At 32.4% G+C, this 21,613-nt stretch overlaps 2 protein-coding genes across 2 annotated transcripts; one reads left to right on the forward strand and one right to left on the reverse strand.

The window, feature by feature from the left end:
- The first annotated feature begins 1,003 nt into the window (after positions 1-1,003).
- Positions 1,004-13,907, forward strand: LOC141723780 (uncharacterized). The gene is made up of 11 exons (XM_074525669.1): positions 1,004-1,487; positions 1,749-1,927; positions 2,004-2,226; positions 2,305-2,443; positions 2,551-2,751; positions 2,939-3,070; positions 9,558-9,686; positions 10,399-10,802; positions 10,972-11,188; positions 11,467-11,657; positions 13,383-13,907. The coding sequence occupies exons 1-11, from the start codon at positions 1,108-1,110 to the stop codon at positions 13,558-13,560; spliced, it is 2,373 nt and encodes a 790-aa protein (XP_074381770.1). The 5' UTR covers positions 1,004-1,107; the 3' UTR covers positions 13,561-13,907.
- A 3,136-nt stretch (positions 13,908-17,043) lies between these two features.
- LOC141662014 (uncharacterized) lies at positions 17,044-21,258 on the reverse strand. Its single transcript, XM_074469060.1, has one exon. The coding sequence runs from the start codon at positions 20,358-20,360 to the stop codon at positions 17,556-17,558; it is 2,805 nt and encodes a 934-aa protein (XP_074325161.1). The 5' UTR covers positions 20,361-21,258; the 3' UTR covers positions 17,044-17,555.
- Between the last annotated feature and the right edge of the window lie 355 nt (positions 21,259-21,613).

Genomic DNA, 21,613 nt, shown 5'->3' on the forward strand with positions numbered 1-21,613 from the left:
CTCTGAGTTCCCTAGTAGCTTTCCTGACTTCTCTATACTGCAGTTCTCAAATGACTTCTCTATAACATTAAATCTGTGACTTGTAGAGATCTTGATTAGAGTATTTTTCTTAAAACGACTTTATTCAACTCCAAGCTTCTTCATAATTCTTCTGAGGCATGATCTTCTTGATCTTCTTCCAGATAGAATTTTTAGGCTTGATACTGTTTATAGAAAAGGCTCCAGTCTGCTCCTTTGACATTTTTACAAACTTTAAATGTTACAAGTACAAAATACAAATTAAGATAACAATACAACTTACTTAGGGTTGACAAAATGTCTTAGTCTTGTTAAAGTACATGCATGTCTCTTACAACAAATTCATCTCGACTATATTCAGATTAAGTTTTACGCAGACAAATTCTTGTATAGATCATTTCAGTAAAAGTATAATTTTGAAATTGGATAAGAGATGGTCTAATTATTTTCTAACAAAAATTGTATTATTCACTTAATGATCAATTAAAAAAATTGTAATTGCAAAATTATTTTTGGATCAATTGAAATTTTGTTAGGATTTTTTTAATCCATTTCACATGATTAACCATGAAACATTAAAAAATATTGGCAAAATATGAAATCTTTCTGAATGGAAAAAAATTAAGGACATACAAAATAATTTAAGATAATATCGGTTAATTTATTAAGTATATTCGTTTATGCGGAAAATAATTTTTTTAATCATTTTATTTGAAAAAGTGAAAAAAAGAGTTTGATTATTAAATTGATTATTAATTACATTTAGAGAATCATTTAATATGGATGTTAAATGCATTTATTTGCACGGAATACAAGTGAAGACATTCATTTACACAAAATATAAGTTAAGGTCAAATTTGAAGGTCAAATTTATAATTAATGATCACTGCATTGAGTAAAAATTTACTACATTTAACAAGAACAAATATTATATATAGAAGAGAGAAGGATACGAAATAATCCGATGTTTATAGCACATTTTAAAAACAAACAGATGGAGGGAGCAATTCATTGAGCAATTCATTTTAACAAACACACACTGTCACACTCCCCTACATTCCGGCCTAAACCCTCCCCAACTCCATCAAAATGCGCCACCTCCTCCTCCCTCTCCTAACCCCCCACCGCCGCATCCACCCCCAATCTCTCCTCTCCCTCCACCTCCGCGCCGCCCACTTCAAACCCCACAAACCCCAACCGGCCCCACCACCACCTACCCCACCAAAACCCCCAAAAAGACCACAAACATTCTCATTACACAACCAAACATGGGAAGACCAATACAGTTGGATGTCTAATCTTAACGACAAAGTAGCAATGCGACACATGGATGTTTATATGGAACAAGAAGAGAAGTACACTGAAGCTGTCATGTCTGATACTCTTAATCTCCAGGCTAAATTACAACACGAAATGGGCCCTCGTATTCAGTTCCCCCTCTCCTCTCTTCCGTGCCGCTGGGGCCCTTGGTAAAATTTATTATCTCTAAATACACAAACACGAAATGTGTATTTAGAGGAAAACACGAAAAACAGTTTTAGCGCGAGAACACTGAAAATAATTTTTGTACACGTGTTTAGCACTTTTATATGTTGTCGCGCTAAAACGTACTACAATTATTTATTTGAAAGTGTTCTCGCGCTAAAACATGCAAAAATTATTTTTACGTCTCGCGATAAAATTATTTTTACATTTTGATATATGTGTTGATTGTGTTTGATAAAATGCAGGTTGTATTATCGCCGAGTTGAGGAAGGGAAACAGTATCCGGTTCTATGCAGGAGGTTAGTTAGTAAGAATGAGGAGTTTATTTCGAATAAAAGCCCGTCTGCCGGGTTTGATTTTACGTCAGGGAGGAGGATTGAGGAGAAGCTACTTGATTATAATAAGGAGGCTGAAAGATTTGGGGGTATGTATTGTTGTGCCCGCTTTGTGTTTGGTTTAATGTTTTATTGTGGTGATTGAAATGGAGTGTGTTTTTGTAGGTTATGCTTATGAGGAATTGTCGGAAGTGTCACCTGATCATCGTTTTCTTGCGTATACTATGTATGATAAGGACAATGATTACTTTAAGTTATCGGTTAGGAACTTGAATTTTGGATCTATTTGTAATAACCCTCAAGCTGATAGAGTGTCGGGTTTGGCTTGGGCCATGGATGGGAAAGCATTGCTTTATGTTGTAACTGATGATGAGCAACGGCCATTTAGGTAAGTCTGTACTGGTGATTGTACTTAATTTTTGGTTGCTTTAAGTTTAACATAGTGTCGTTGGTTGGTTTTTGTTAGGTTATATTGTAACGTTCTTGGAACAAACGAAGATGTATTGCTTTATGAAGAGACTGAAGGAAATATACATATCAACATAAGACACACTAAAGATTTTCGTTTTATAACTGTAATTACCTTTTCAGCCGCATATTCAAAGGTATATGTAAAGAACTCTCGTATAGACATCCTAGAGATTTTGTATTATTCAATATATTTTTTATATATTTCTTTTGCCAACTATATTTCCTCGTGACCATCCTTTAGGTATTTCTGATAAATGCAGCTGATCCTTTTTCTGGATTAACTAGTGTCTGGGAGTGTGCAACAAAGGCCCACTGCATTGTAGAGCATCATAAAGGATATCTTTATCTTTTTACAGATGCTCCTAGAGAGGGTCAGCTTTCTAATTACCATTACCTTCTGCGCACTGCTTTTGACTCATCTTCACGTCCAAAAAAGTGGGAGGTCTGTGATCAGTGATGAAAATTATGCTAAATTGTATATAAGTATTCGACTATATGTTGTGCAAGTGTTTTGTTTTTCTACTTCAAGTCAATTTTTAGTAACGGTTTCTTTTTTATGTTAACTCACTATTTCATAAAAGATATCTGAACAAGTGAACTATTATTATTCATCATTATCTTCTTTGCAGAATGTGTTAATTGATGATCCAGAGTTAATTATCGAAGATGTTGATTTCAGTGACTCGTACTTGGTACTTCTTGTAAGGGAAGGTCGAAATTATAAACTTTGCTCGGTTGACCTGCCTCTGCCATGTGGTAAGGTAATTTCATATTTTTTATCACACATCGTTTTTCGTATCAGTGCTAAATAGTTCCCAATTTGTCCAAATTTAGATGGTGGTCTGTTGAGAAAACAGGATAAGGAACATATGGCCTTTGCAAATTTTGTTATAACAACAATTACATAAATGGTTCGATCAGTGAGATTTGTGCCTTTTTGAGTCACACTTCATTGCTTAAATACTTTAGTCAAATTTTTCCAAGGCAAAGGATGTCCTTTTGTGGTTCATTGTGTCGTAACATTTGCACTTGCTTATCAAATGATGGCCATAAATTGTTATATTTATTATGTTCCTCTTTTGGAACTAGGATTCCTCTCTTTGCTCTTGTTGGTTTTTGGTACAAGGGTCCGATGACATGCACTTGTAATTGATGTTTTTTGAAACAAAAATAAATTAAATTTATATGCTTTATTGGATTAGACATCCATAAATCTCTAGTTGTCTTATAAAACGGGTTGAACGACGGGAAGAAACTCGTGTACTTGTTGTGATCAGCACTTTGTGCCCAAGTTCGAACAACATGGTATTAGAGTGAATGCTACCTTTTGTTGCCCATATTCACTGGTCTTAATAGTAGTTTCCTTGTGATCAAATTTCGTTAAGATGTCATCATGCATGTTTTGCACTTCTTATCACATGAAACTCAATATTAGAACTTAACTGTATCGTTGTAGACTAACTTTTGGGGAATTAATCAACAAGTGTATCTAAAATGTGAGAATTCATAAGCTCCAACTTGAGACATACGGGTAAACTTAGCATTACTATCACGCACGATGACTAACTTAGGGTCTGTTTTGCATTGCTATTGCAAATAGCAATAACAGTTTTTTGTTGAAAAGCAATGATAATATGTTTGGTAAAATTGAGAACATGCTTTTTGGAAAAGCATTTTTGGCCAAAAAGCTGCTAAATATGTATGTAGAAGTATTTTGTTTAGTACCATAATACATAAAATAGTTTCAAGCTTCTAAAATTAAAATAAAGGTGATTTTAAGTGGAATTTGACCCTTCATACTTAGAGCAAGTTCAATGCTAAATGTAAAATAGCTATAGCTATTGTTCTAATATAGCACTAAAAAAATGATTTTTGGTGCTACAATAAAAGTTGCACTCCGATGCTAGTTTCATAACTAGTTTTAAATTTACATAGCTCTTTTAACTTTTACCTAATTCAATATAATTTTGGTACTTTGTCAATACAATAATTTTAACTATTTTCCTCCATTTCTAGCTATAGATGATGTGGAAAGGATGTATATATGCATCCTTTGTTTTCTAATATAGAACCAGTGATGCATATATGCATATTTTCATCTAAAAATGACACCCCTTGGGAGTTGAGGTTTTTTACATTTGGTGCTATAATTTAGTAATGAACCATGGATAACATTGCATTAGACTTGCTCTTATTGATATATTATAATACCTAAAAGGATTATAGAGCTATAGAACTTATCGGTCCAATGCATAGTTTTGAAATTGTAGCATTTGCTCTAAACAGAACCAAGTTATAAATATATATTTATATTAGGAAAAAAAACATGCTAGTTTTAATCATCCATTTCGCTCATTTTTTCCACTTATAACTTATATGACAATTATAGCAACATCTACACTTGGTTCTAAATATATCTTTGTGTATAATTTCATTGGATATTTGTGTCTTTTTTCCCACGTATATGCTTAAATAACAATTATAGCAACATCTGCACTTGGTTCTAAATATATCTTTGTCTATAATTTAATTGGATATTTGTGTTCTATATTTAATTTCAAATTATGGATAAAACATTACTTTTACTCTTGCATTGGACATGTTAGAGCATCTCCGATGCTAATGTTGAAATACATATAGCTATTGCTATATTATGAAATCAAAAGGTGATGTTTCATGTTAAAATATAACTAGCATAATAACCCGTGCGAGGCACAAGTCATTTTCTAGAATTTTTTTATGCATCATGCAATTATAATGTTCTTAATTATTTTCTTATTTGTAAATGTTGTACAATGTCTAACGTATATCAAATACAAGTTAATTGTTTATCAATGTGTATTATTTTCATAAAAGACAACCAAATTACACAACGTTTCAAATATAACTCATTAAGCAAAAATATATATATATATATTCTTGTTTGTGTTGTATAATTTGTATTTAATGAATGAATATAAATAGGGTAGTCAGTGTACGTTTAAAATGAAACGATTATACTTAATCTGTAGAATGCCATTAGTATGTTTACAAATAAAAACTTAAAAAATAACATTTATGTTGAATACAGAGTTAACCAAAAATTTTGAATTTTATGTAAATAAACTATATGTACTGGTCTATATTATTACTGATTTCACTACTAACTTACAATTAACTTACTCAATTTAAAAAAATAAAAAATGCATAATTAAAGTCAGGATGACTTACAATCATAATATACAACAATGTAAAATTTACACTATTGTTAATATAAAAGTTGATTTTAATGAAAAATGTTAGTTTTTGAAATTCAACGTATGTATGCATGGAAAAATGTTAGTTTTTTATTTACATTACGGTTACCAAAGTAACATTAAGTTATATGTGTGTGTCAGCATGTTAGTTGTCGTATGTTACATTTCTTAGTAAATTACGATGGTTTCAATTATTTCTATGCTAAATATCTGATTTATGTACATTTTTAATCACTATTAACATCTAGTGAGACAAATGATTACTTAAATAACATGCATTTATAATTATTCAAAAATTAAAATTATGTAATAAATAAATTGTAATAATTTATATATGGTATTCATATTATCACTGACAAACAATCTATATCTAGTTTTTACGCAATGGAGTATTAATCATGGTTGTAACATAAAAATAAATTATATATTATAAAGACTCTAATATTTAAACCGTTATTTAAACCGTTTTTAAGTTCCTTTCATTACTACTTTAATATTTCTTCATATAATAATTTGATAACATTGTATACTATTTTCCTAAAATTGAATATTTTTCAATTTGATAAAATTTTATAAATATCAGTTGAACTGGTTAATTCATTCAGATTATTGAACAATATATAATTTTTCTTTAAATAGTATAAAATACATTGAATCAAATGTTACAATATAGTATAAATATAACTTTTATTTGAATAATTCAAAATATAAAAATAATTCAAAATATTTGTACAGTATTATCTTGATCAATGAATATTATTTATCTAGAAGAATTCTTTTTAAAAAGCTAGTATTTTTAAAGTGGAAAATAAAAAATAAATCGATTTAATATATCATCGTAGTTTTAAAAAATCTCGTGAGATCTCATATCAAATTTCGAATATTTTTAAAATCGGGAAAAGGCCCAAAAATAATAATGCGCTTCCAGTAAAGTTAGTAATTTTAATATAAATAATCAATTGACTTAATCTTATAAACACCTCAAACACATTAATTTATATAAACATAAGATACTAAAAAAATTCACATTATTGGTAAGATATTCTCGCCGAACTTGTAATTTAAATTTACTAAACGTAGAATGTGAAAATGTTTTTCGGCCGGGTCATGTAGTCAAATTTCGTGTATTTTTTGAAGAACGGGCCAAGTAAATATAATTCAAATTTAATACCATTATAATTGGAATAAAATAAAATGTTTTGACTCATTATAATTCGAACTTATCTAAATATATAATACCATTATAGATTATTTATATATAAGCGATTCTATTTTCAATATTTTCTTTAAAAATATATATGTACATTTTAATTACTTTTTATAATAATAAAATATGTTAAAAATATATGAGATACATTTTCAAATTAAAGAAAGATTAATAAATAAAATAATAATTCATTTATTTACTATGTTTAATTTTGTATCCGGAATTTAATTTTTTAAAATTAACTATACAATTATTAAAGTAACTCTATTTTTTTTCGGAATTCAAGTAACTATCTTTAAAGTTAAATAAAATATTCATTTAGCACGCTTACATATTATGTGTATGATGAAAAACACATGTGACATTATGGTGTAGTGGTATGAGGTTGTATAGGTGAATGAAATATCTCGAGTTCGATTCCCACAAAGCACATTTTTTATATAAAAATTAAAAATAGAGGTAGTTTAGTCTTTTCAATGAGACTTTTTAATCTCACTAATTATCCCCTTGTTCTTCTATTATATATAGAAGAAATTTTTATTCCATTGCATAGTTTTAAAATCACACCAAATCGATTTGAATTTAGTACTTTTCAACCATCTCACCTTTAAATGCACAATTATTTATCATCCTTGCTTTAATTATTCATTTCCCTTCATTTCCTCGCTTGCATGTCTGTGTGGTAACTATAAGAGTAAGTCCAATGCTAAAGGTAAAATAACTATAGCCATTGTTATAATTTAAGACAAAGAAGTGCATTTTGGTGCTAAAATAGAACTTCAACTCCAATGTTAGTTCCATTTTGCAACAAAAAAATTCCAAATTTACCTAAATTTTTAGATCTTTCTTCTAAATTTCATTTAATGCAAAACAACATTTATTTAATTTAAAGTTATTTAATGATGTGGAAAGGATAACTATAGATATGTTTAGTCATAAATCTAGGACCAACTATCCATTTATGCATTTATAGGATTAACTATAACCATACATTGGATTGGTGATGAGTTCCATATTATAGCTATAGATACAATTAAATGCTTGAAGTTATGTTATATAGATAATATGGCGCCAAAAATATAATGCATCACTCCAGGCAATGCAGGCATGAATGTAAAGTAGCAAATGCTATATTTAGTGCAACATGTAGAATCAAATATAGATGTTATAATTGCTACACAGACATGCAAGTGGTAAAATAGAGAGACGTGAATAATTAAAACAATGATGACAAATGTAATTGTGAATTGAAAGATTGGATGGTTGAAAGTCAAATTTAGATTTATTTGGTATAATTTAAAATATGCATTTGACTACAAGTTCTATTTAATATCAAAATCACTTTTTGATTCCATAATATAGCAACGGTTATACATATACAATACCATAAGAGCAAGTTTAGTGGATGTGCTAAAATGCGTATATCTATTGCTATATTTTGAAATGAAAAAGTGATTTTTGATATTATAATAGAACTGGTGTTGCAACGTATAGTTTTAAAATGACACTAAATATATGGAAATATGTTTCAACTACCTAATCTTTAAATGCACAATTATATTTGTCACTATTACTTTAATAATTAATTTCGCTCTATTTTTTCACTTACATGCTTATGTGAAAATTGTAGCGATATATATACTTGTTTCTATATTTAGCATCAAGTATAGTATGTTGCTAATTTACATTTTGCCTCCATGTTTAGCACTTCATTGGAGTGAGATTTTTTTCTTGGGTGCTATATTATGGATATAGCTTCATTTTGAGCACCCCATTGAACATGTTTTAGGTGATGTTGCTATATCTATATTTTTAAAGAAAAAAGAAAACATAACACTCCAATGCAATGCTAAACATGGATTTAAAATAGCAAAATGCTATAGTTGATACTAAATATAAAACCATGTATACAAGTTCTATTTTAACATCAAAAATCGTGTTTTGATTTCATATTATAGAAACATCGATGTGTATTATAGTGCTAGAGACCTAAACTTAGATATATTTTAACCACCTAACCTCTAAATGCAAAATATGTGCCAACATTACTTTAATTATTCACTAGATAATACATGTGCATACGCACGATTTTGTAGTATATATATATACATACATACATATTGACAATATGTTTTGAAATGCCATTTATAATTAATTGTAAAATACAAATTGGGATGCAGCGTTATTTTATTTACTATGATTATCTTTCATATTTAAATTAATTTTTTTCAGAAATATAATTCAAATGATTGTAAAAACACAATTATCTTTAATTTTCATTTTTTTAGTAATTTTTTCGACATTTTAATAGAAAATATTTTTTTTTTCTAATTTAGAAAATAAAATTATTGATTAGGTGTTAATATTTTTAGGCAAGATAAAACAATTTTTTTTTATTTTTTCTAATTTATATTTTAGATAACATTTAGTTGCATTTTATATTTTCATAAAGAAAACTTAAGTTCTCCTCCACTTATATTATCGATATAGTAAAAGTAGAAAATAATGATTAAAACAATTTTCTTAAAAGTCATTAAAATATTACATAATACGACATTATATCATCAAATGAAACATAAGAAAAGCTAAATGAAGGAAATCCTAAATCTTCACAAATGCGGAGAAAAACTGAGTTTAAAGAATTGATCTTAAAAGGATGTTGTCGTCCAGTAATCTGTCATGCGCCAAATTGAAAGTTATTATAATCTGATTGGTTTTCAATTAGCAATGTAGAGTAATTGTTAACAAATGCGGATAAATTCATTACAATTTCTCACTCATAGTCTTTTACTTGTATTCTGACAGGGTGCAGTTCATCTCAAAGAGCTGAATCCACGTTATCTATCCCTTCCAAATCATGTGTGCCAAATTTCACCAGGACCAAATTATGACTACTACTCCTCAACTATGCGATTTACCATATCTTCACCTGTGGTATCTAAAGCTTACATGACACTTTCTTTTTCAATTATGTTTGGTTGTTATGTTCTCCTTCAATTTTATTTAGTTGGTACTTCCGGTCTTCCACAGCTGCATGTTTTACTTCCTTGCCCGGCTTACAAAGGATCAAAAGGCCAAAATAATGCAAAAAGAGAGTCTAGTCAAAAATGATAGCCAAAATCAGTATATTTTACATGTAGTGTGTGTTTGTATGTGTGCATGTGAGACACAATATCGTATTTGATGAGGCTCGAGTTTTTATCTGTTGGATTTGAACTTTAATCTGTGGGCTGAAACTGCTCTTTGTATCCAATTAAACATTCTAGCATCTATAGATAGCATAATGTGGACAAATGGGTAATTGACGGCATCAATGAAAGAACCCTGCTGATATCCTGATATAGCTTTTTTATGGCTTTTTATATGTAGATATGAATGCTGTATGAGTTACATGAAACATGTACTGATGAAAGATTAGGAACTTTAGGGGTTATATTATGTATCTAAAACTATAAAGGAACACTTATAACATACACTATTATACTTGTCTTTGAAGGTTCTAGTGCAATCGAAGTAGATTCTACTGGATTATGTAATGTCACAAGCATTGTTTAGATTGGATGAAGAATTTATAATATTATTAAATTAGTCTAGTATTGGTTACTTCCTTCACAAAAGTTGGTAATCCAAATATTTTGCTTTACAGATGCCTGATGCTGTTGTAGATTATGACTTATCAAGTGGTAACTGGGAGATTATTCAGCAACAGAATTTGCTTCACGAGCGAAGACGGGTTTTATATGGGTCCGCTTCTGCTGTTAGAAACCCCGCAATTTCATCAATCTCCACAAATGAACTTGATTCTGATCATGATAACTTGTGGAACAGCCTATCCGAATACTTTGCTTGTGAACAATATGATGTCCCCTCACATGATGGAGTTTTGGTTTCTTTAACTGTTGTATACTCGCGCAATAAAATAAAAAAGACCCAAAATCCTGGATTACTTCATGGCCATGGAGCTTATGGTGAGTTACTTGACAAAAGGTGGCGCAGTGAACTAAAAAGCCTTCTCGATCGTGGTTGGGTTATTGCATATGCAGATGTTAGGTTAGTTTCGGACTTTCGGTTAACGAAGTAGAGATCACTTATGGTGTTATTTTGGTCTGCTTCATCTTGTATGTGAATCATTGGCAATTATAACAGGCCAATAACTTTTTCTATTTGCTTAGTAATCCATTGGTTTTGTAGATTAAATGTCCTCATGTTTTAATTCCAGAGGTGGAGGTGGTTGGGGTAAAAAGTGGCATCAAGATGGTAAATGCACAAAAAAATACAATTCCATTAGTGATTATATATCGTGTGCTAAATTTTTGATTGAGAGGGAGATCGTGCAAAAAGACAAGCTTGCTGGTAGGGGATACAGTGCAGGTGGATTTTTGGTTGCTTCAGCCATCAATTGTTGTCCAGATTTATTTCGCGCTGCAGTTTTAGAGGTACCTGTCTGGCTGTTTGGCCTACCTAGTTTAAAATGATGGCTTGCTCATTTTTTTTCGACTTAATGCTAGAGATCTTCTGTAATATGTTTTGTGGACACATGTATTATGTATATATGTCTTTAAATTGATGCACAGAAATATCACTAGAAATTTTATAAATGATATTATTTATTAGTATCAATCACGGGTACACATCAGTTCTTTTATCCTTCTCAAATCTCAACTTACCTTTCTAATAAATGTTTATATGTCAATGTCTATTCTCTTGGTGTTAGGTTCCCTTTTTAGATCCAAGAAACACACTTCTCAATCCTGTAATACCACTTACAGCATATGATTATGAGGAATTTGGTTACCCTCACGATGTTGAGGATTTTGATGCTATACAGAGATATTCTCCCTATGACAATATTCAAAAGGGAGTTCTGTATCCAGCTGTTCTAGTCACCTCGTCCTTCAAGACAAGGTAAAGTTTCAACTTATTGAGATTCCTGCTTTGATGTAGAATGGAAGATGAAACCCTCTGACATACTGAATACCCTATTTTGTGGGCCAAGTATTATTTTAATTATCTGAAACCATGTGTTTTTACATTTGATCGCAATAGAGAGACTTAATGTAGTTGACTCTATAAATGGCTGTCTAGTCCGGAAACTTGATACCAACTTCTTTGCCTTTGTGATCTCATTTGCAATTTAATGTGAAATGGAAGAGGTGCTGCTGTTGTCATTAGGATACTGCAAGTTTTATGAGTGCATGCATATAGTGCAAGTTTAACATAAAGCTTTATATACAGCAAAAACATTTGAGATGAAACTGCAACCAGTCACCAATTATTTCAAAGGGATAGGTAGCTAAGCCTAAATTAGCTACTCAGCGGCTCAACTCTCATTATTGAGTGATTGATCATTTATCTTAGATGGCATGCAAACATATAATAGGTTGTATGTATTATATATTTTCACTCTTTGAAGGTTGTGAAGAACGTAAACAGTGTAAACCATAGTCCATAACATAATAGATATCTCTTTTCTGATTAAAAAAGCAATCAATATTGAAAACTCCGAAATTAAGATTATGTTAATATTGTTTTTTCTTCTATGTTGCTGTTTAAAAGTTGTAACTGCCTTGTACAGTAGTTTCCATCATCTCATGACACTCACTAAAATATAAACATAGTGATGTGAATTTGTGAAGAAGGAAGAAAACTGATTTAATGTCATAAATTGGAGAGTAGGATTAAATGCTTATTACTCAGTAGTGAAGAGGTCTACTGTCTATTAATGTAGTGTTTGCCTGAAACCCTTGGAATAGAGATCTTTCTTTTGTGCTGGTAGTGTTTTTTGATTTCAGTGTATAATTGGTTTTAGGGGATTTTAAATAGAACTGGCAAGGTTGTCTGCAGAGAATTGTTGCAAAAAAAAATTCAGTACTATAGTGAGACTCAGAGTACTGGGCCATCTATCCACATTAGGTTTCATCTCAGGTGTATTATCTTTTCTCCTTTTCCTAAAGCGAGGGAGTTATGTTAATTTTAAATGTGTCAAGTTGCTGTATCTGTAGCAGAAGCCATTATTTATCTACATTGGAGTGCACAGACATTTGTACTACAGTTACTAATAATGACCCTAGGTTTCTAAGATAATATGCAGAGATCATCTTAAAGAATTTTCTGTTCCTCATAGATTGTGCCTTATAAATAATTTTAGTTTCTCAAAATCATAGGCGATAATTAAACATTTTTATACATAACATGGCTGCCAGGTTCAAATTTATAAGTTGGGCTTAAGACAGTTATTTCTGCTTTAAAGTTTGAAAGCAGTAAATCACAATTTTTCAAGTCAGCTTGGTCCCTGAGTTGTAATTTTTGTAACCTTTTGCACAAATACTGTAAATCTGTAATCGACACAAGTTGAATTGTTCAATTACTGCAGGTTAAGGTCTGAGTATTTGCGCTGTAAATTCTAGAAGGGAAATATTTATAAACTTGTGTCCTTTTGACTTGTCAGTTTTCTCCTCCTCATCCGCACATGAGCACTTTTCTTTGTATTTTTCAAGTTTTTTTCTGGCAATCGATGGTTTTTCCCTGTGTGTTCCCTGCATACAGTACTATACTATTTTCATTTATCACTTTTGATCCGTCTTCAAAATGGTTTTTGTGCAAATCATAACGTTAATTTTGCTCATGCAGGTTTGGTGTTTGGGAAGCAGCAAAATGGGTTGCTCGAGTACGAGAGGATGCCATCTATGATTCTAAACGTCCAATACTTCTTAATCTATCCACGGATATAGTGGAAGAAAACAGATATCTACAGTGCAAGGAGTCGGCATTTGAGACTGCTTTTCTTCTGAAGGTGATGGATTCATGATTATGCATTTGTCAACCTCAATAACACTATTCATCACAATCTGAAGGAAAACACTTGCAATGAAAAAAATATGCATCCCTTCCAGAGTAAGCTATCGTGACCTCCAGATGTAACCATGTTCTATTCGTGTCCCGGAAGAATAGAGACATATCATTTTCACGGTTAGCTGCAAAGTCACTTCTATATTAGGAATCTTCCTTTTGTTGGGTCATTGACAAATCAGTTTACCTGGTGTATATTATAAAATCAACAGTGTTAGTGTTTAGAAGCGTTTAGACAGTGAAATACTGAGACGGATGCTAAGTAATTCATAGTGTACTTTAGATATGGCAATTTTTTTACATGTATCACTATCATATATTCATATCAGTTGTAGCTCTTGTTTGCTACTCCCTTCGTCCCGTATAATGTTTCCTATTTTGACTTCTGACACTATTCATGGTCATATGCACCTTAAATTGCGTGTAAGACACTCTCTAAAAAATGTAAACAATTGAAAGGGACGGAGGGAGTAATAAACTATATCAAACAGTTCGTCATGATGTTGTCCTTGATCCTTAGTCTACGCTATTACACTTGCAAAATTAAAATTGATTGTTAAAATGTGAAGATGTGTGATTTGATCTCCCTGATGCAAATCTTTTTTTCCCACACTATTCTCCGATCCACTAAAACAATAAATTACATCTTGTTAACAGGACATTTGTAACTTTGATTGCTTGATTTTTATGGTAGAAAAAATTACTAAATTACAGATTATTTTTCGAAAATCTCGTTTTTGAAATTTATAATTTTCACCTTTACCGTAAATTATGGTAAAAAAATTTACCAAACAACATATTGTGTTTCGAAAATCTCGTTTTATTAGAATTTATAATTTCATCTTTCTCGTAAATTATACTTTTTTTATAAAATTTCGTTATTGCTTGATCGAATTCCATATCATACAACGGCTCTCGATCGAATTCAATATCATACAACGGAACCGAACCGATTATAGTAAAGATGCTGAATATTCGTTACTTGATTCCCATAATTGCTAATATTCAGAATCTGAACGTTTCAGACTTTTCACACATTCAAACCACTATTAGTCAGTAAATGGCAAACAAAACATAATGGCCATGGCCCAATATTAATCATGATTAGCAAAAACCCAAAGAAAAATTCAGTTGGAGCATATCTTAATTTCCAAACACGTTATTATTGACATTTGACATTGCTGTGTAGTGAAAAGGAAATTAAGGAATATAAATAAGTATATATTGGTTGTGTAACAGCAAGGCTCCTAATGTCAACTTATGCTAGCTGAGTGGGAAAGTGACATTATTCACCACTAACAAAATTATGAATGCTCAAGGGATTAATTTATTAATTATAGTCTAGCCAAATGGATTAATTGTTTACTTAACTTGATCCTGCATGATGCAACAACATAGTCACATATTTTACACTACATAATTATGTGTTTTTATAAGTATTAAACATTAATGAGACCCAGATCTGTAGGTCACTGGATTTGAATGCAACCATTTTAATGGTAAATTACAGGTAATTGTGAAAACATAATTCTGATAAAAAAAAATTGGAAAGGGAAGGAATACAAATTAAACACGCACTCTAAGTTTTTTGAATGCATAGTTAAAATGATAATATATTTTTTTTTAAGTTAAAGTTTTAGTTACATATTTTTATTCACGATTTTTTTTATAAATTATTATTTTACCATGCAATCAAAGGACTTCAAAATATGTACAGAAAAATCAAACGGATAAAATATGAACATCGAGAAATCAAACGACAAATAAAATACGAACATAGAGAGTATAGCACAACAATCAATAAAAGATTGTTACACAGGTTGAGTTATTATCCCACTTATAACTTCCGATATGTGCGCGTGTAATCAATTAGAAAAAAAAGGTATAACACAACAGTCAACAGGCAGGAATAGTGAGCTTAAAATTAAAAAGTGAGCATAGGAAGAGGGAATCAAATGAACAGAAGATGATATGCAATTATCACTAGCACTGACCAGAAAGCAACTGGTTTGTTTGAGGGGGGGGGTAATTTTCAATTTCCACAGCTCTCTTTAAGATAGAAGTTTCCACTATGGAAAATTGAGAAGAATGTTTTTGGGGTTCCTTTAAGATGAAGAAGAAAAAGAGGGTGGGTTTGTTTGAAACATCACACTGATAACAGAAGACATGGACCTTACACCTTGAAGTACCGTTATATCTCTCGCTCCCTTTACAAGATCTCGAGATTCGAACCTTCTATCATTTTACATTATATGCCAAATGTACATTATGGAATGAGTATATAGGTAAATACACACTCCAACAGTAAAAATTCAAGAATTAGCCTTACATTTAAAAAATAACAAGGCTTTTTTACTCTACATCTTTCAAATGTCAGCATAAAGATCTCAGAAGACATGCAGGTAGTGATTACAAGATCCTCAACTCAAACTCAAAGTCAATGATAATATCAGCCGACCAAGAGTCAAGACTCGTTTGCTAGGTTAGAAATTAGAGGCAGATGAAGTAACTTTTCTAGTACTATTCTTTTGCCATTTCATTTGAAGTTTCAGTAAATTAGAAACTTCTAAAATGGTTGCAGTAGATAGATGTAGAATGTAGATTGGCTCAAAGTCAAATCTGTATATGTTAGACTTTTAAACTTCCATCAGAACAATATGACTAATCCCTTATAAAAGGCTTAATCACAACCAAAGATGACAAGGGACTGAGGCAACCTCCGTCCCAAATACAAGTTTCTTTGACATTTTACGCATACTTTAAGGTGTATGAAAGTCGTAGCTCTGCATACTTTTTTCTAAAAAAAAAAATTCTTGAATTAAAATTTAATACGTACACTTTTATTCAGAAAAAAAAAATTGAAAAATGATTTGTGAAGCTATACTTTTTATTTAAATTAAAATATACGTAAAAAGTCAAAGGAACTTTAATTTTGGGACGGAAGTAATATCTTTCTTATCAAAACTACCACTATAAATTATTTTTATCAAAACTACCACTATAAATTATAGTCTAGAGTTTATGATCCATTAAATCAAATCAAGCATTCAATAGCAATATCTCTGATTCCAAATTAAAGTCTGAAGAAGGCTGCTAGATCATAATCATTCAATGTAACATGGATACTATATTGACATGCAAGCATAACTAAAATAAACAATAATTGAGCAGTGAGTGACATAAGTTTATAGATAAACATTATGACTGACTACAAATTTAAAAAAATACAATTATTTCATGTATCTTATCTGGCATTTTATTAGCTACTAAACTATTTGTGACTATCTATCTGGAGTTAACAAGTACTAGTTGGCCCTTTAGGCATATATATTTGTATATATTCAAATCTCTTTTTCAACTCCTCAGTGGATAGTTGAAGTAGCAAAAGCCACCAAACATCTTTTGAAAATTGGCAAGACCAAACCAGAAAGGCAAAGAGAACTTAATCAACTCTTCTTTAATATAAAAACCAGGTTGTATTGACAATAACAATGCCTGGCTGCTAAGAATACAGTTTGCCTATCCTAGATTTTACACATCGCAACACTAATCAGGAACAAGCTGCTTATATAGAAATAATGGAAAGCCGAAATGCTAGCAATACAAACTCAATTTATACAGCAGAAGTACGAACAATCTGGTTTACAGCAGCAAAAGATTGGAAACTGAGAAAAGCCATTTTCCTATTTCATTCAGCTTTAGGTTCATTGTGACTTTTCCGAGGTCATACAAATTTCTAGAGCAAACTTTATATAAGAAATTCAAAATAAAAGAATAAATTCACCTGGTTCATCATAGTGAGTCCAAGATAATATCGAGCTAGCTGAACACAAAAATTAACATCTCAGCTTTTTTGTAAATATCCCCCCGGACTCTATCAAATCACGACTATATTCTTGTCCCCAGATTAAACCATACATTTTTCTTCAAAATTGACACTAAAGGACCTGGGACTCACAATTCTTCATCTTCCACAACAGTTGCTAGTCCACCATCTTTGATAAACGCTGGATTTAGAAACTTTGCCACAAAGGCCCACAGCTTGTATACATCATCGAAGTTTGTCAGAAAGCCGAGAGAGGCGGTAACAACCTCCAATCTAACGAAACCATTTTTACTATCATGCTGGCCATTTTCCATAGGCTTGCACAGAGTAGTATCTTGTAGATTGAGACCACGTTGCTGTCTTGAATTATCGATTATTTTTATATGACTGAGAATACCAATGCCAAGAGAAATACCATTTGCCTCGGCTAATTTTTGAACAACTTCGGGATTAATAAGACCCCTGTTTCTGTCTCTAACATTGAATGCCACAGCTGCACCCCTTTCATATTTGATCTTAGGACCATAAATCTGAACAAGTGGCACACTATCCTCCCCATTTGATCCAGATAATCTCAATTGCAGTAACGAGGTCACAAGCCAATTAATCAGATAGCGGAGCCGGAGAGTGGTCTTGTTGAGGCCTGACATGTTTACATGATCAAGGTGCCTGCATTTAATCTCAGGCTCTCTTCTTCCTGAGTCTTGGTCATCAGCATATTCATCACTCATGTATTCTTCATCATCCAAGCTTGTTGCAGAAAATTCTCCGCGTTCAGAATGATGGTTTAGCCGTCCTTTACGGTCATCTTCCATACTAAAGGATACTCGTCTTCCCCGACTGTCATGTTCGATTTCTTCTACACCAAAAAATCTACTACCAGAAATTTTGTTTCCTTCCCTCCTCCCTAGTAATCTGAACTCGCCTTCTGTTTCCCTTCGAATGGCACTCTCTTTTGCCTCTGTACCATTTTCAGATGCTATACCATTGCCACTGATGCCTTGCCGATATGCAGAGGATCCATCATAAAGGTTAGACGAGTTCAACAGATGAGCAGGATTGCTGGATACGTCATGTTCTTCTTCAATCTCATGTACATGATGATGATCTGTGTGATTCCCAAATCTTTGTTCTGGGCTTGTATCTGCATAATGTTCCTCTTCAGGAATTTTTTTGACGTAATCCACTTCTTGAGATACTGATCGAACAGCAGCATCAAAAGACAACATGTGAGCATCATGTGGCTCTTTGTCATATATTGGGCTGTCAGATATCTTTGATGATGGTCTTGGAGAAATCTGTTTGTTTTTATTCCTGCCGCTAAACCAAAAAGGTGGTAATGGAGATGTCCCCTTTTGTTTGCTCCGCTGCCCATTATAATCAGATCCCGGCGGGCTCTGACCCAGATCAATCCATAACGAGTTGTCAGATGACTCATCTTCACTAAAAACTGGACTCCTCATCACCTCTCCGACCGAAATACTCTCAGTTTCCTCAAAAATGGTGCTAGCCCCGTCCCTGTCAGAATTGTTATCATGATCCATCTCAGTGTCGAAAACATCCCTCACCTGAGCAGAAGTGTATGCACCGGAAAAAGCAGGCAAGTTAGCCCCTGCACGAGTTTCAGAAGTCACTTCATCCCCGTCAAGCTCATCACCTTCAACTCCGGTCAATCCGGGTAGACCGTCAATTGAATCACTAAGGTACAAGGGAAAAACAGGAGTAATTTTTACTATACCAGACCCAGCATGGCCAGACTGATTTTGGAGGCTTCCCATTGCAGACTTCTTTATAAGAAGGCATCCAAAACCAGTTGGATCATATCCGAATACCTTGTAAAATGAGGTGACAATAAAGTCTGGCCGGAATAGAGACAATCCAAGAGAATCCATGTCCTTAGGACCCAAAGCACCGGCATCAAGCAATACATGCCAATTGTTCTGCTGAGCAAGGGCCATCCACTGATACGAATACTTGGCCCCTGTAACTCTAGACTGGACAGGGAACACAAAAAGACCAGTTGCTGAATCCTTCTTTCTCTTCTTTTTATTAGAAATCTGTTTTCTTAAATCAGTTGAACAGGGTTTGAGGGTTGGCCATTTAAACCAGGCACTATAAGCTTTTGCACCTTTTTGTTTGGCACACTGAGCCATCCAGTTAACAGACTGACTCTCATGATCAAACATAGTCAACAACTTTTTGTTGGTCTGAAAAGGGTATGATTCAGCTAACAATTTGAAAGCAGATCCCCTACTTACAGTAAAAACAAGCCCGTATTCATTCTCAGGGATGTTCAAGTAATCCATTATCCTACTCTTTATATCATGTTCAATTGTGCCTTTCTCAGCACCACCATAAAGAGCATGATTGCCTAAATTTGCAGTTATCTCAGACAAACTAAATGTAGAAGACTCCCAATAATGCACAGTCTGCATAAACGAAAAGAGCCCAAAACCACAATAATCAAGACACACCTTAGGCACACTCTCCGACAAGTGTGAATACTCCTCTGATCTCAGCTGATCAATCTTCTCCGAAGACTGGTACTTTGGATACATTGTAAGAAACTTCGAGAACGACTCAACGAGCTCCGGAATAGAGTCTTCAGATTCAAATGTCCGCTCTGCAGCAAGCGCAGTAGCTCTCAAAAATTCCTTCTGAGCATTCAACCTAGCAAGTGACCTCGATCGACCCAACCCCTCGTCTTGATTATCCAAAGTCTCAGCATCCATGACTTGCGATTTAACCAAAGACCCATCTTCAGATGCTTCCTCAAGAGCTTCCCTTATCTTATGCTCCTGCAATCTCCTAAGCACAGAAGGGTTTCTCCTAATTTCCTGTTTCGACACCTCAGACCCATCCTTTCTTCTGCTTTTTTTGTCCAAGATTAACGAAGCGCAACGAGAAATTGGCTTCCATAGTGAAAGATGCATGGAAGCAACAATCTTTACAAACCCCCAATTACACAAAAACAACCCACAAAGCAAGAATCAGCAGCAAAAGCTTCACCAAAGTACAACACAACTATAATCTCAGACCATCATCAAATGCCAAGAAAGCAGATCTAAATTTCAAATCTTGACTAAAAAAGCAAAAGAAAGCAAATCAAAGAATCAATCTTTGCTTTCAAAAATCAAAACCCAGATTAGGTTTAATAAAAGTCTCTTGACCCAATTGCTTTAACACAAACACAAACTCAGTCAAAAGGCCTCAACTTTAACCTGATCTAACCCAGCTTAAAAAAAGAAAAAGCCCTAAACTTTGACCTTCTCTTAGATTCAGATGAAATCTTTACATACAATAACCTCTTTAATTAACAATCCCCCACTTCATTAACTCCCAATTAAACCCAAAAAAAACTAAAAAAACCCAAAAATATTTTAAAAAAAATACTCAAATAATGCCAAGAAAATAAACCCCTCTAGAAAAGTCCAAACGTTGACAAAATTGCAAGAAACCCAATAAAGCTGAAGCAAAAATCACGACTTTTAGAAAAAACCCAGATCCCAAAATGTACTAGAAGTGCCAATATAACACATAGACACACAATACACAACTATGGGGTGGTTTTAAGCTTCAAATCATGAAACCCCACCTGAGAAAAAAGTGAAAAAAGAGGTGTTGAAGCAATCTCTCTAGCTAATTGTTGAGAATTTTGTTTGTTTTGATTCTTGTTTGTTCTCTGTAGTTGTGTGTCACTGTAGCTTGGCTGCAACACCATTAAAAGCTAACCGACCAGACCCAATGCGCATTAACTCCTTCAATTACCACCTCTCTCTCTCTCCCAATCTCTCTCTCTCTGTATAAAAAATAAAATTATATGCTTCTGTACTTTAGCCTCTTTTATTCACCCTTGTGGGCTATTGCAATTTATTTGACCCGGTTGATTTTATTATATCTCCGGTCACAAACATTTGTTATCTTTTTACGATATGTTATTTAATTTTGTTTTTAATTAAAGTATATGTGGTCCACTACTTGCTTTTAATAATTTTTTGAGCAAGAAATCACTAATAATTGATATGACACTAGGTGTCCGTTTGGGAAATTTTAAAATAAATAACTTAGATTTAAATCGAATAAATGACTGATAAGTGATAAGTTGATAAATGCTTATAAGTTATACAAGTGTTTGGATAATTTAACTTATAAGTTATAATTTTTTTTATTTAAGTTAGATTGATAT

This window comes from Apium graveolens, chromosome 5 (assembly GCF_009905375.1).
Source record: "Apium graveolens cultivar Ventura chromosome 5, ASM990537v1, whole genome shotgun sequence".
Taxonomy (NCBI): Eukaryota; Viridiplantae; Streptophyta; class Magnoliopsida; order Apiales; family Apiaceae; genus Apium; species Apium graveolens.